The sequence below is a fragment of the Macrotis lagotis genome, chromosome 2, assembly GCF_037893015.1.
Source record: "Macrotis lagotis isolate mMagLag1 chromosome 2, bilby.v1.9.chrom.fasta, whole genome shotgun sequence".
Classification (NCBI taxonomy): Eukaryota; Metazoa; Chordata; class Mammalia; order Peramelemorphia; family Peramelidae; genus Macrotis; species Macrotis lagotis.
Window position 1 is genome coordinate 43413412 of NC_133659.1, and position 13918 is coordinate 43427329.

At 34.0% G+C, this 13918-nt stretch overlaps 1 protein-coding gene across 1 annotated transcript in view; it reads left to right on the forward strand.

Annotated features, from left to right (window-relative positions):
- COL24A1 (collagen type XXIV alpha 1 chain) overlaps positions 1 to 13918 on the forward strand; it is a 380712-nt gene that overhangs the window by 235551 nt on the left and 131243 nt on the right. The window contains exon 25 of the mRNA XM_074221770.1: positions 7915 to 7968. Within this exon, the coding sequence (XP_074077871.1) occupies positions 7915 to 7968 (54 nt within the window). The remainder of the gene's footprint in view (positions 1 to 7914; positions 7969 to 13918) is intronic.

Genomic DNA, 13918 nt, shown 5'->3' on the forward strand with positions numbered 1-13918 from the left:
AAGAAACTGGGGACATTTAGCCTGGAAAAGAAAATATTTGGCAATGCAAAGGAGGCACAATAGACTTAACACTCAGAAGAGGAAATATTCTTGTATTGCCTAGTCACAGAGCACAGAATTAGAAACAATAGGTATAAATTAAAGAGGATCACATTTAGACTCAATAAAGAAAAAAATATTTTAGTAATTCAAGATCTACCAAAAAAGAAATAGGCTGCTTCAGGAGTAAGTGGAGATCTCTTTGCTGGAGATTTATAGGCAAAATCGGAAGCACATTGTTGGAGGAGAATTATCAAGGAAGATGGGTGAACTAGATGGATTCTGAAGACTTCTGTGCTTCTGTGGCTAAGGACAAATAGCACTATTGAAAGTAAAATCATGAAAAACTGCTACAGGAAAGTTGAGAGGAAAGGTTGACCTTATTCTTGACTAACAAGGATAAGATAGGCTTGGAGAAATGAAAGGGAAGGAGCTAAACATTCCACTCTGGGAGTAAGTATATCAAAGTCTCCTAGGGCATCTAATCATGTTCTCTCCTTTAGAGAACAAAGAGCACTCGATAGAAAAACAAATTATTCCAAAATCAAAACACAATGGCACAAATTCTTGCTGCATAATTTTAAAATTATTTTGGTATTTAAATTTCATAGGATCACAATGCCACAGCAACATGATGGCTGCCAAATTTCCTAAAACTGTTCTTTCATTTCCCCTTCCCCCCACCATGGATTTTCAAAGAGTGTTTATATAGAGCAATGCTATTGTCAGCTTAGAACAGAACAGTTTTATTTTTAAAATGCAATACAGATTTAATACCTTTAAAAAAAAAAAGTTTTCTACCTGGCAGACCATTTGAAGAAGCTCAGACAGTTATACTCAAAAAAGAAATCTTGGTTTTCTTAAGGGTATTTGGCTGTTCTTCAGTGGAAATACCCGTATTTCTTTTATGTCAAAGTGTCAGCAAGTTTTTCATTAGAAACAGTGGGAGGATTGCTAGGAAATTCTCAGCATGAAATCCAGACAAATTTTCATTTATTCATGTTCCTGGTTGCCATGAATTGAGAAAATGTGGTAGTTGTATTTAAAACTTAATAAGTTGTGTCTCAACCTTATGGAAAATTAAGAATCCACATTTAATTTAATTCTTCAAATATTAATTTATACCTAGTTTGTTTGTCCAGTTGTAAAGAGTTGCACTGAAGCAGGTCCTCCTAAGAAAGTTAACAATGGAAGCTCTAGTCTAGAGGTACCTATTAGGAGAGAAAACAGAGAAAAAAAATGTTTGCAGACATCAAGTAGTTGGGTTTCTGGCAGCTTTTAGAAAAGAGTTGACTGAAGTATGTAAATATTTGCATAATAAGGGTAAGTCAATACACTCCAACAACTATTAAATTCTTCCTATGTAGGAAGCACCATGGGGATACAAAGGCAAAAGAGTCTCTCCCTCAATGAGCTTACAGTCAACTCATAAATAGGACATTCACAGAGAAGTAAATATAATGTAACTACTAAGAGGAGCAGAGATGGAAGAGGTGATACCTAAGCCAATTCATAGAGGAAGATAACTCCAAGAAGCAGAGATGAAAAGAGAAAAACATTTTAGGAATGAGGGTTTGGCAAATGGTAACTTTAGGGAGCAGTTAGTAGTTCTTTTGGTAAATTTAACTTGAATGTAGAAGGCAGAGAAACCTGAAATGATCCGGGAAATGTTGAAGCCAGATGGTGGATAAATTTAGATTCTGAGGAGTTTGCATTTTATCAAGATAATATCTCACCCAAAGATTTGAAGAACAGAAGTGACCAGTCATATTGAAGTTAACACTCCCTAGCCTCCCTTCTGTTTTGCCATATTTTGATGAAATGCTTATGGCATAGATTGTTTATGGAATTCATATCTATCACCTTTTACTTAATTGATTCACTTTGACTTGTTTGATAAATTTTGAATATGGTTTGTCATTCCATTTATGAGTTGTATGTGATTACTGGAAAACCATTTGACTTTGCTAAAATCATCCAATTTCTCTAGGGTTTATCATCTGTAAAATGAGGTTGGACTAAACAATCCCCAAAGTCCTTTCCAGTGTGTGTGTATATGTGTGTTTTTGTGTGTGTGTGTGTGTATCCAGCAGCATTTTCATAGAAGCTTACAGTTGAAAATAGTTGTACCTAACTCTGATAAGGAAAAGAGATAGGCAAAGGCTTATTCAGCTCTTTTCCTATAAAAGTTTCTGAAAATTTCCATAATATAAACTCCTGAACGTGGGAAACTAATCTATAATTTCGAAGGTGGGAAGAGTCAGGAAGGGCTAGATTGGAGGTCTTCCATGTTAGGGATGACAGCCATTTCTCATTAAATCATATCCCAAAATCCAAAAAAAAAAAATACTTGAAGAGAAAACCACCATTCAGGAATTTGCATTCTCTACCAAGAAGATGACAAAAGATGTAAAGAATATAAATATTTTTTATGAAGACTGAAAAACACAGATAGAAATATTCCATTGAGAAGAGAAGAAATTTATCTAAAGAATGTTTTAGAACTAAAAATAATTCATTATATTTATATAACCTTTTAGTATTTGTAATCTTGTGAATCAAATAATGCAAGTATTTCACAGTTAAAGAAAATATGAAATCACACATGGTACAGATCACTGGGTAGTTCCACTGGACCTCTTCTAAAGTGATATTGAATTATGAATGGGTCCAGTCAATCAAATGTTATGGATCTATCTAACTGTATTAATGTACAACCAAATATCTTTTTTCTACTTTCATAGAATGAATTTATTAAATGCTTTTCTAAAACTGTATCCAAAGATTGACCATGTCATCCCCAATTCTGTCCAAAGTATTCCCTTGATCCATCAGCCTCTTCTCAACCTTCATCCTTCTTGACCTCTCTGTGGATCCTTTTTCTTTTGAATGTTCAGTCTTCTCTAAAGTTTTTGTGGCACTTCTCTCTCCTACTTCTCCTCATATTGCCTTCTCAGTTTACTTTGCTATTCTTTTGTTTTTATTTATTTCTCAAATATTTATTTCTCAAGCCCCCACTGAGAAACAAGAAAAATAAAACCTTTGTCATAAGCTTGTGTAGTCAAATAAAACAAATTCTTATATTGACTATATAAAAATAGTTTCAGTTCATATTTTTGAGACCATCAGGAGGTAAGTTTGTTTCATCATGAGATCTCTCAAATTATGATTGATTATTGTTATGTTGTTATTTTATAAATTGTCCTCCTGATTCTGCTCACTTCACTCCATATTGGTTCCTTTGGTCTCATCTTTGTCATGCTGATTGCCCATGTGTGCCCCCCCCAAAAAAAAAACATATCTCCTGGGCCATCTTCTCTTCTCCCTTTGTAGTTTATCTCAGTGATATCAACTCCTACAATTTCAACTGTCATCTTCCCACATATGGTTCTCAGATCTATTTAACTAGTCTTAACTTTTCTCTTGATATCTATTTTCAAATCTCCAACTGCCTATTGAACACCTCAAATCAGATATCTCACAAATATCTTCAACTATACACTTCACAAACAGAACCTACTATCTTTCCCCTCAGACTCTCATAGTTTTAGAACTTTCCTATTACTGTTGAGGGCCCATTCAAATCACTCAAGTTCATAGTCAAGGTGTTATCCTCTACTCCTCAGTTCATGCCATGTATCCAATCTATTGCCAAATTCTGTCACTTCTGCATTTGCAACACCTTCCATACATGTCCTCTTTTCTCATCTGTAATCAGCACCTGCCTGGGACAAACTCTTATAACTTCATAAGAGGAATATTTCACTAATCTTATGGTTTGTCTCCCTGTCTTAAGTTTCTCCCTTTCCTGGTTCGTTTAATGGATCTTTCTGAAGAATAGGTCTAATTATGTCACTCCCCATCTATTGCCTCCAAAAAAAAAAAAACAAAATCCTCTTTATGACTTTTAAAATCTTTCCCAAGTTAGTCCCTTTCTACATTTGCAATATTTTTACACTTTGATTTCATGTATGTTTTCTGTGATAGAGGTCTTCTTTCTGTTTTTCATAGTACTCCATACCTTTTCACTGACTGTCCCATGCCTAGAATTTTCCCTCTCCTGTGACTGGAGTTCCAGTCTTAAAATTCTATTACTCTGTTCCACTGGGATAATGTTTTAGATAGCCTGGACTATTGATTTACTTCAAACTTGGAAGCTGTAATGTCTCCATAAAGTATGTACAGCAAATATTTGTGATTTATGACAACTGTTAAAATTTCTGGAAGATGTAAGTTGCTGCCATTTTCCCAACTTGAAAATGTATTAAGAAGTCTAACCCATAATGCAAGTGCCAGCCTTGCATAGTATTACAGAATTAGATTAATCTCCTCCACAGGTAAATATTACATTGCTGACCACATTGTGATTCAATTTGCATAAGCATATGGATAAGGGCTGAATTACAATTCCTGTTTTGTCACAAGCACAAAATATTCAGTCAGAAAATAGAATGGAAATATTCTGGGAATTTTAATTGTGTAAAACTAAGAAAAAGAATGTAAAATTCATCTCTAACAGTGTCTTTCAAATTTATTTTAATGGAAGCATATTGTCCTGAGAAACAGTTATCTGATACAATAATGGAACAACTCAAATTATACTGCTATTGGCTGAGACTCATTTTTAAGATCAAAATAGACCTAGAAAACTGGAGAAAGATTCAAAAGAGAATATTGTTACTATGAAAATTGTTCTGAAATTTAAAAATTCCTCTTTTTAGTTTTCTTTTAAAGTCTAATTTAGTCTTGCAGAGAAAAGCAAAAACATAAACAAAATTATAATAGAATCAGGAAAATTCAGTGTTTTCATATTTATTATTTTACTATATACCTGATGTAGGAAGGTTTCAGATACATACATATTAATGTTTGGTACTGTTTTCCAAAGGTGAAAATTTCAAAACAGAATGGATTCATATAAGATCCTATTTGTGACATTTTAGAAATACTATTTAGAGAAAGTTTTTTTAACCTACTCATGAGAAAGTTTGTCAAGAATGAGATTCTTCAGAGCCGGCTAGGTGGCACAGTGGATAGAGCACCAGCCCTGAAGTCAGGAATACCTGAGTTCAAATCCAGCCTCAGACACTTAATTACCTAGCTTTGTGGCCTTTGGCAAACCCACTTAACCCCATTGCCTTGCAAAAATCTAAAAAGAACAAAAAACCAAAAAGAATGAGATTCTTCATTTCCCAAACATATATTTGACTCAGGCTGCTCATATTATGTGAAATTGTCTTGGTTATATGCAGGTAATAATCATTTTGTTACTGTATTATTTGTATGTCTCTAATCTTTCTAGTAATTTTCACAGTTTTCATTAGTTTTGGATTATTATTGCCTGAAATTTACAGAGAAACTGTCTGGTATAATACTGTTCCTTCAGGATATAATAAAGTCAAAGGCACTTCCTATAACTTTTTATTATGATTCCATTTTTATTAACTCCTTTGAATGATTATAAATATTACTTAGGAGTCTGTGCAATGTTTCTGACATGAGACCCATTTCCTGTTGGGTAAAAGGATATGTGCAAATAGCATTCCAAAGAAAAAATTCTAACTGTAAACAACTGCATCAAAAAAAAAAAAAATCTGCTCTTGTACTGAGGATCCTAAGTGTCAAAGTATATGTTGATTACAATGAAGACTCTTCATGAAAGTTCACTACCTTAAAAAAAAGTTTCATTGCCCAAAAATGGGTAAGAGGTTTACAAGATTAAAATTATTAAATATTTTAAAATATTTATTAAATATTAAAACAAGTTATCTGTTATAATAGATTCAGAAGCATCTGAGTGATTATTTTCATGGTGATTTTTTTTACATAATGTAAATTATCATTATAGAATGAGATAACCATGTCCCTTGAAATGCCTTTTTGTCTTTCTTTGAATGCAAAAGACAAACTGTACCAACTCTTTTATTTGCTTTTCCAGGGAGAATTTATTAGACATCTTTTAAAATGGCTACAACTTCCTGTGGTTTTCAGACCTGAGAGTGAAATTTTAAAGATTGATAAAGATCAGTTCCTCTATTAGTAAATTCCTTTGTTGTTCATTGGGACCAAGATCCCACATTCAGAGGACTATTAATACAATGTTCAAAGATGTTCTAAAAGCTATGATGCCATTATTACTCTCCACCATTATCATCATAAAAAACAAAGGAGGCTACAGTGCACATAGGGACATTTTAAATTTTAAAACCTGGTATCCTTGAATTCTTACATTTATCTTCCAAAGTCAAGATTTGAGAGAGAGAGAGAGAGAGAGAGAGAGAGAGAGAGAGAGAGATGAGTGAGTAGATGGATGGATAAGGAAATAGATGATAGAGTGATAGAAAATGAATGGACAGAGACAAATAGATGATAGATTGATAGATAGATTTTATATATATATATATATATATATATATATACATATATATCTGTAGGTATAGATATGTAATTTGAGAGAAAACATTATACCACTTTTAAAAGCTGACTCAGGACAATTATTACCCATTTTTTATTGGGTAAATACAGTACCATTTCTCAAATTTCATCATGATTTTTCCATGAGAATCTCAGGATTTATAACCATCATTTGGTTCATTAGTATTCCCATCATATTTCACCATTTATGTTGAATGACATTATTATGAATTTAACTTTATTAACTCTAGGTTTTTCTTGTTGCTTTTTTTTGTATAGGAAAAATTTCACATTGAAATTTAAGCAATTTCCCCCATAACTACTAGAACTCCATTTTGTAACTGAATTCTCTTGTATTTTAATCACATTTACTTTTTCTAATCATTGATGTAAGGCATCTAGGTGGCACAGTGAATAGAGTATAAGACATAGAAGTCAGAAATACCAGAATGTGAATTCTACTTCAGTCACAGACTGACCTTAGTGACCTTAGCCAAGGCATTTGAACTCTCTGTGCTTCTATTTCCTAATCTGTAAAATGGGCAAAAAAAATATTTATCTCTTGGAGTCCCTGTGAGGAAAAAATTAAAGTATGCAAAATATTTTGCATACTTAAAAATACTAAATAAATGCTCCCTACTTCACTTCCACTAACATGAAAAGAGATAACTAAGCTTTGAAGTTCAAGAAAAGAAAAAATCAAAGAATTTGTTTAATATCATTTTGATTTTCATTTCTAAAAGAAGTGGTGGCACTCATAGCAACTTGGATAGTATGACACCTTAAAAATTATACTGTTGAGTCCATCAGATTTGTGATGGAAAATACCATCCAAACCCAGAGAATGTACATGGAATCTTAAAGCTGATCAAAGCATACAATTTTCACTTTTTTAATTGTTAATTTTTTTTTGTTATTTTTTTTATTTTCCCTCTTGTTCTAATTATTCTTTCACAACATTATCTGTCTATGTTTATCATGATTATGCATATTTAAATTATATCAGATTACTTGCTATCTTTGGTTTTTTTGTAAGGCAATGGGGGTTAAGTGACTTGCCCAAGGTCACATAGCTAAGTAATTATTATTAAGTGTCTCAGACGGGATTTGAACTCAGGTCCTCCTGACTCCAAGGCCTGTGCTTTATCCACTGCACCACCTAAGCTGCCCCGATTACTTGCCAGCTTGGAGAGAGGGAAGCGATAGAGGGAGAAAATTTAGTACTCAAAATCTTACAAAAATGAATATTGAAAGCTATTGTTACATATAATTAGAAAAAAGTGAAAAAATAGTACTTGGATTATTCCAAGTTGATTGAATAGGGAGAAGGGTACAAATTCCTGGAGATTTTTGGTTGTCAGTACAGTCAGACCAGTAATTCATGATGGAGTGTTTTCTTGGTCATCTTAGTACATTGTATTATAGCATATGAATCTGGACTCCATTTTGTTTCTCCCAAAGGGACCTATTGGTTTACCAGGAGAAGTTGGTATAACTGGAATCTCTGGTGAAAAGGTAAGTTTGTTATTTACTTTTTTATCACTGAGGATTTGGGGCTAAATTCAAAGATGATTTTAATTCCTTTAGTAAAAAACATATTGAGTGCCTTATAAAATATTTTATCCATATTCTCTAAGAGTTTAAACTTTAATGAAACAAAGTTGATAGTATATTGATTTCCCTAAAGACACTACATGTTTTTCTTGGTGATGAAATAGTCTAAAAAGAAAATATGAAATTGCCAGCCAAGCATTGTGAATAGAAATTCTCTTTGAATCCTTATTTATCAGGAAACCAATTAAGGAGAATGTAAACTCCTTGAAGGCAAACCCTGTCTTTCTTTTTGCTTATATTTGTATTCCCAGATATAGATCCTGCCCAGAATATAGAAAGTGCTTAATAAAAACTTGTGGACTTTGAATAAAATAAGGAAGCATTTTAACAGTCATCTTAGCAGTCAGTCTCTATTCCAGCCTCTTCATTCCCAATAGAAGAATCTGAGTTTCTTCTGAGTAAATTTGGCTATAGCTATGGAAATTTTAATTTCATTAATGAAGAGTGATTATTCCCCCAGAAGTGTTTTTTCCATGATGAGCTGCCAGACTTAAAAGATAAATAAAAATAAAACAAGATTGAGTCTCCATTTGAAATGGGCAAAAGCAACATCTTCTATTCCTTCTTTTCCTTTGATCCCAACTTTATAATAGATTCATAGTTAATAACCATGCATAAATTTCTATCCTTTGGCTAAAGTTTGACTTACTCACTTACTAAAGCTTGAAAGGATTATAATCCCCTCCATGAAAAAAGTTTTAAAGTAGTATTCATTGTACACAGTGAAATGATGACATGAAATGAAATTAATTGGATAATACAACACCTGGTTCCAATTGCCTACAAGCTATCTCCACTTGGATGCCCCACTCTCCACTATGAAACTGGCTATGTTGAAAACAAAATTAATTGTTTGTCTTTCTATCTAAAAATGAAGCCTTTCCAACCTTATTTCTGTGGTTCAGTGGTACCATCATTCTCCCAATCTTCCAGAATGGAGATATTAATGTCAGCTTTCACCCCTATATTCAGTCTGCCATCAAGTTCTCTCATTCTTTCAAAATTTGCTTAAATTCACCAGTACTCTTAATCTCATTACTTCATGTATAATAATACCCTTTTATCTTCCAAAATTACTTTTTAATTGTTCATTGATGCCCATATTTCCCTCTATAGAATGCTAGTTCCTCGGGGAAAGAAATTACGGTGTGTTTGGGTTTTTTGGTCTTTGCATCACTAGCACATAGGGATCCCTAGTACCTATAACATAGCCTGTTGGTTGGTTGCTTCTCTTCCTTATTTTATTTTGCAAGGCAGTGGGGTTAAGTGACTTGCCCAAGGTCACACAGTGAGGCAATTATTAAGTGCCTGAGGTCGCATTTGAACTCAGGTCCTCCTGACTCCATTGAGCCATCTAGCCGCCCCTGTTCTTGTCCTCCTTTATCGAAGGCCAAAATGAATGTGACATACATAGAATGTAACATGTAACAAATGTGCATAGAATTGAATTAAATTAACTTAAACTATTGACTCATCCTACTGTCAGTACTTGAAAATTTAATCTTCCTAAAATGCAACTTTCATCATGACTAGGACATTTGTGCTTTCAATACAGCTTGAACAACATAGTTTTTAAGACCCCTTCCAGTCAAGATTTTTTTCATGATACGCCTGTTATTCTGCTGCTCGTGAGTTGTTCTTTTTATATGCCTCAATTCTGTACTCTTCAGCTTGGATTCCAAGGATTTCCTTAGTCTAGTTACAGTCTACATATCCAGCATTTTTTTCCACTCATGCCCAAAATACTCACACTTACTTGCCCAAACAAATAAGCACACGAGCAGAATAACAGAGTTGAAAGAAACCTCACAGAGCATGTCATTCAACTCTTAACTGAAAAATAATCAACACATTTGATAAGTCGTCATCTAGCCTTTGCTGGAAGATATTTATGGGAGAGGGGGAGGGGAGGAGAGAGGAGAGGAGAGGACCCTCTTCCTCCTGAGGCAGCTAATTACACTTTTGTTTTTGTTGTTGTTGTTGAGTCATTTTCAACTCTTCATGATCTCATTTAGAGTTTTCTTGGCAAAGATACTAGAGTGGTTTGCCAATTTCTTTTCCATCTCATTTTACAGATGAGAAAATTGAGGCAAACAGGGTTGAGTGTCTTGCCCAGGGTCACACAGCCTGTAAGTGTCTGAGCTCAGATTTGAACTCAGAAAGATGAATCTTCCTGACTTCAGGCCTGGCACTATATCTCCTATATCCCCTAGCTAGCCATTTCCTCTCTTGATCCAGTCAGATTGTTTTAAGAAGTTTTTTCCTAGGGGGCAGGTAAGTGGCGCAGTGCATAGAGCACCGGCCCTGGAGTCAGGAGCACCTGAGTTCAAATGTGACATCAGACACTAAATAATTACCTAGCTGTGTTACCTTGGGCAAGCCACTTAGCCCCATTTGCCTTGCAAAAACCTTAAAAAAAAGAAGTTTTTTTTTTCCTTATATCAACTTACTCCCCCCCCCAAAAAAAAATCTATCCATAGTTCATAGTCCACTGGATCAAAAAATTAAAATCCCATTTTACCTCATCCAATATTTTATAATAAATTTAATAATTTTATAATAAATTTAAATCCAATTCCCTCTACTATATACATATCTGACTCTTGTCTTTACTAAGACAAATATCTCTAGTCTCTTCACCAGACCTCACACAGTAGACTGTATCATCTTGATTCCTTTACTCTGACTCCCCGTTTAATCTTTGTCCTTTCTAAAATGTAATACCTAGGACTAAGCATAACATTCCAGGTGGTTCCTGACCAAAGCAGAGAACATACCTATCATTAGGCCTAGATATCGAGAGCTGGAAGCAGCCTCAAAAATCATGTAATTCAACTCATTCAATTTCTGTGAGGAAACTTAATGCCCAGAGAATTTAGTTGACCTGACCCAGATTCATTACCTCAAACATAGTTCTTCAAGTCCCATGCTTTTGCACTATACCATGGCTCCTTCTTATATGTATGAACACTCAATACTTTTTCAAAGATTTCCTAATATTCTGTCAACTATCCCCAATGTCATATAGCATTAGTGACTCGCATTGAGCTTGGGTTCCACTAATAGCCCCTCCTCACAGATCATATTCAGAGAATCTGCTATCCAGCCATGCCTCCTGTCTTATACTTGTGAAGTATAAGACTATTATAGTTCTTATTCGATGCAGTGCATTGTCTAACTCGTCAGAATCTTTTTTTAACGTGCTATCCATAGCATGGTAATTATCTTTCTTAGTAGTTGATCTTTTGCCAATTTGATGATCAAACCACCTATTGCTTTATTGGAGTCATTGGTAAAATAGTAAGCTGAAGACACCCAAGCAGAGATCCAGGAGGCACTCCACCAAAGACCACATTCCAAAATGACATTGAGCTATTAATGACTTATTTATGGATCCAGCTGTTCAAATAGTTCTGAATCCATCCCACTTTACTATCATCTGCCCAATATTATCATCATCCATCTTTTCCAAAAAGAACTGCATGAAAAACTATCAATTTTTCTCTAAAATATGAATAAATAAAATTTCCCTATTATATCAGTTTAATAACCCAAACTCTATTAGAAATGTGGTGATTGTGGAAAGATGTGTTCTTGATTCAATCATGGAAATCTTTATAATCAACATTTCTTTTTAAAACTGCTTACTTAGTATCCCTTTGGAATGAGTCCTAGAATATTTGTCAGGAGTCAAAGTCAAACTCACTGATCTATGGCCTGCAGATTCTATTCTCTTCTCATTTTGGAAAATCAGGACATTTGCCTCTCAGTAGTCCTGCAGTGTCATTTCTGTCTTTTGAATATTACGAACATTCACAACCTCTTCTCCTTGCATTTGTCTCCATCTGCCAATTGTATTTTTTCCTTTATGCATTTGAGCTTTGTCCCTTTACATAGAATTTTACTCAGAATGCCTTCTCTTCTCCATTTATGAATAAGGTTAAGTTGCATGTCACTAAGTATAAATATCATAGGAGTTTAGAAAAGGATAAATCAATATTTTATGAAAAATTAATTGAGTTTAATTGGTCTTTGAAGTAGATTTGGATAGGAAGAAGAAAGAAGATAAGGCATTCCAAGTACTAATCTTATTTTTCATTTGATGAAGTGGGTTATTAGAGCCAGTTGTAAGTCATGGAGCATCATATAAATTTCAACTCATTATTTTATTGATCATGATCATGATGATAATTATAGCAAAAATAAAAATAAAACTTGTTTTGCATTTATATAAATTTTGTCTTCCCAACCAAGTTATAAGCTTGTTGAGGATGTCTTCAGGATGTTTCAAGAACAGAAGGATATTTAATCCATCTTTTTTTATTATATTTTGCCTTCCCATTTGCTAATGTCTAAGGTAGGATTCATTTATTCATTAAGTATTTATTAAGTCCACATTGTCAGGCATTTAAAATTTTTAGTGACTAAAATAAATTCCTGCCCTCAAGGGTATAACATTTTATTGAAGAGAAATAAATATCCTAAAATGTAAATGCAAAAAATATAGATAGTAGATGCAAAATAATTTCTAGGAGAAAGATGCCAGCAATTGGAAGGATCAGGATTGGTTTTTTGGAAGGAGAAAGCACTTGAGCTGAGTTGTGAAGGATAGGACTGATTCTTTGAGAACAAGATAAGGAAAAATGCATTCCAACCATAGGAGACAACTTATACAAAGGTCCAGAATTAAGAAATTAAAACATCATGCACCATAAATAATGAGCAAGTAGGTTTGGTAAAAATGTTGAGTGCATGAAAGCCAGTTGTATCCAGTAAACCTGAGAAGATAGAGGAAAGTCATATTGTGAGGAGTTTCTAATCTCAAACAGAGCAGTTTATAACTGATCATAGGGTAAGAGGAATCCAATGGAGTTTCTTGAATGGGAGAATTACATGATGATTCCTGTACTTTGGAATTAGCAGACAGCAGCTATGTGGGAAATGAATTGAAGAGGGGAGAAGCTAATGCAGAAATGTTAATTAAAATTTTACAGTAAAGTAATAATTAATAAATTAAATATTATAATAAATCAGATGAAATGAAGCCAGAATTAAGATGAACAAATCAAGTGAGTAGAAAGTTTAAGATGTGAAAAATATTATGAAGACAGAAGTGGCAATATAGCCAAGTGATTGGATATGAGGGATGAGGAAGAGAGTTGAACCTCGGTGATTGGAAAAATGATGGCAGCCTTAACAAAAATCAAGAAGTTAAAAAGAGGGATCACTTTGAAGGTAGGAGTGAGGGGTAAAGGGATTATGAGTTCTGTTTTGTATATGTCGAGTTTGAGATGATTAAAGGACATGCAGTTGGAAATGACCACAAGATAATTTGTGATACAGACCTGGCTCTTGGGACAGAAACCAAGGATAGATGTAGAGATTTAGGGTCATCTGCATAGAGATGAACTTTGTGAGCTCATGTGATCATCATGAGAAAAAGTATAAGGAAAGAAGAGGAAAGGGCTCAACAATGAGTCCTAGGGTGTACCCACACAGTCAAATTTGAGTATGCCTAATGATCTAGCTAAAGAGATGAAGAAGTGGACAGAGAGGAATAGGAGAAGGAAAAGGAAAAAGGACTCTCTCTCTCTCTCTCTCTCTCTCTCTCTCTCTCTCTCTCTCTGTCACACACACACACACACACACACACACACACACCTAGTATACCTTGAAGGTAGTCAGCAATGTGAACTGCTGGAACTTGATCGAGAAAGGTGAAACCTGAAAAATATACACTATATTCAACAATAAAGAGCTCATTGGTAAGTTTAGAGGGTCCCATTTTAGTTGAGTGTTAAGTATGTCATATTTGGCCAGCAAGTATTAGCAGATTACTTTATTTGTTGAC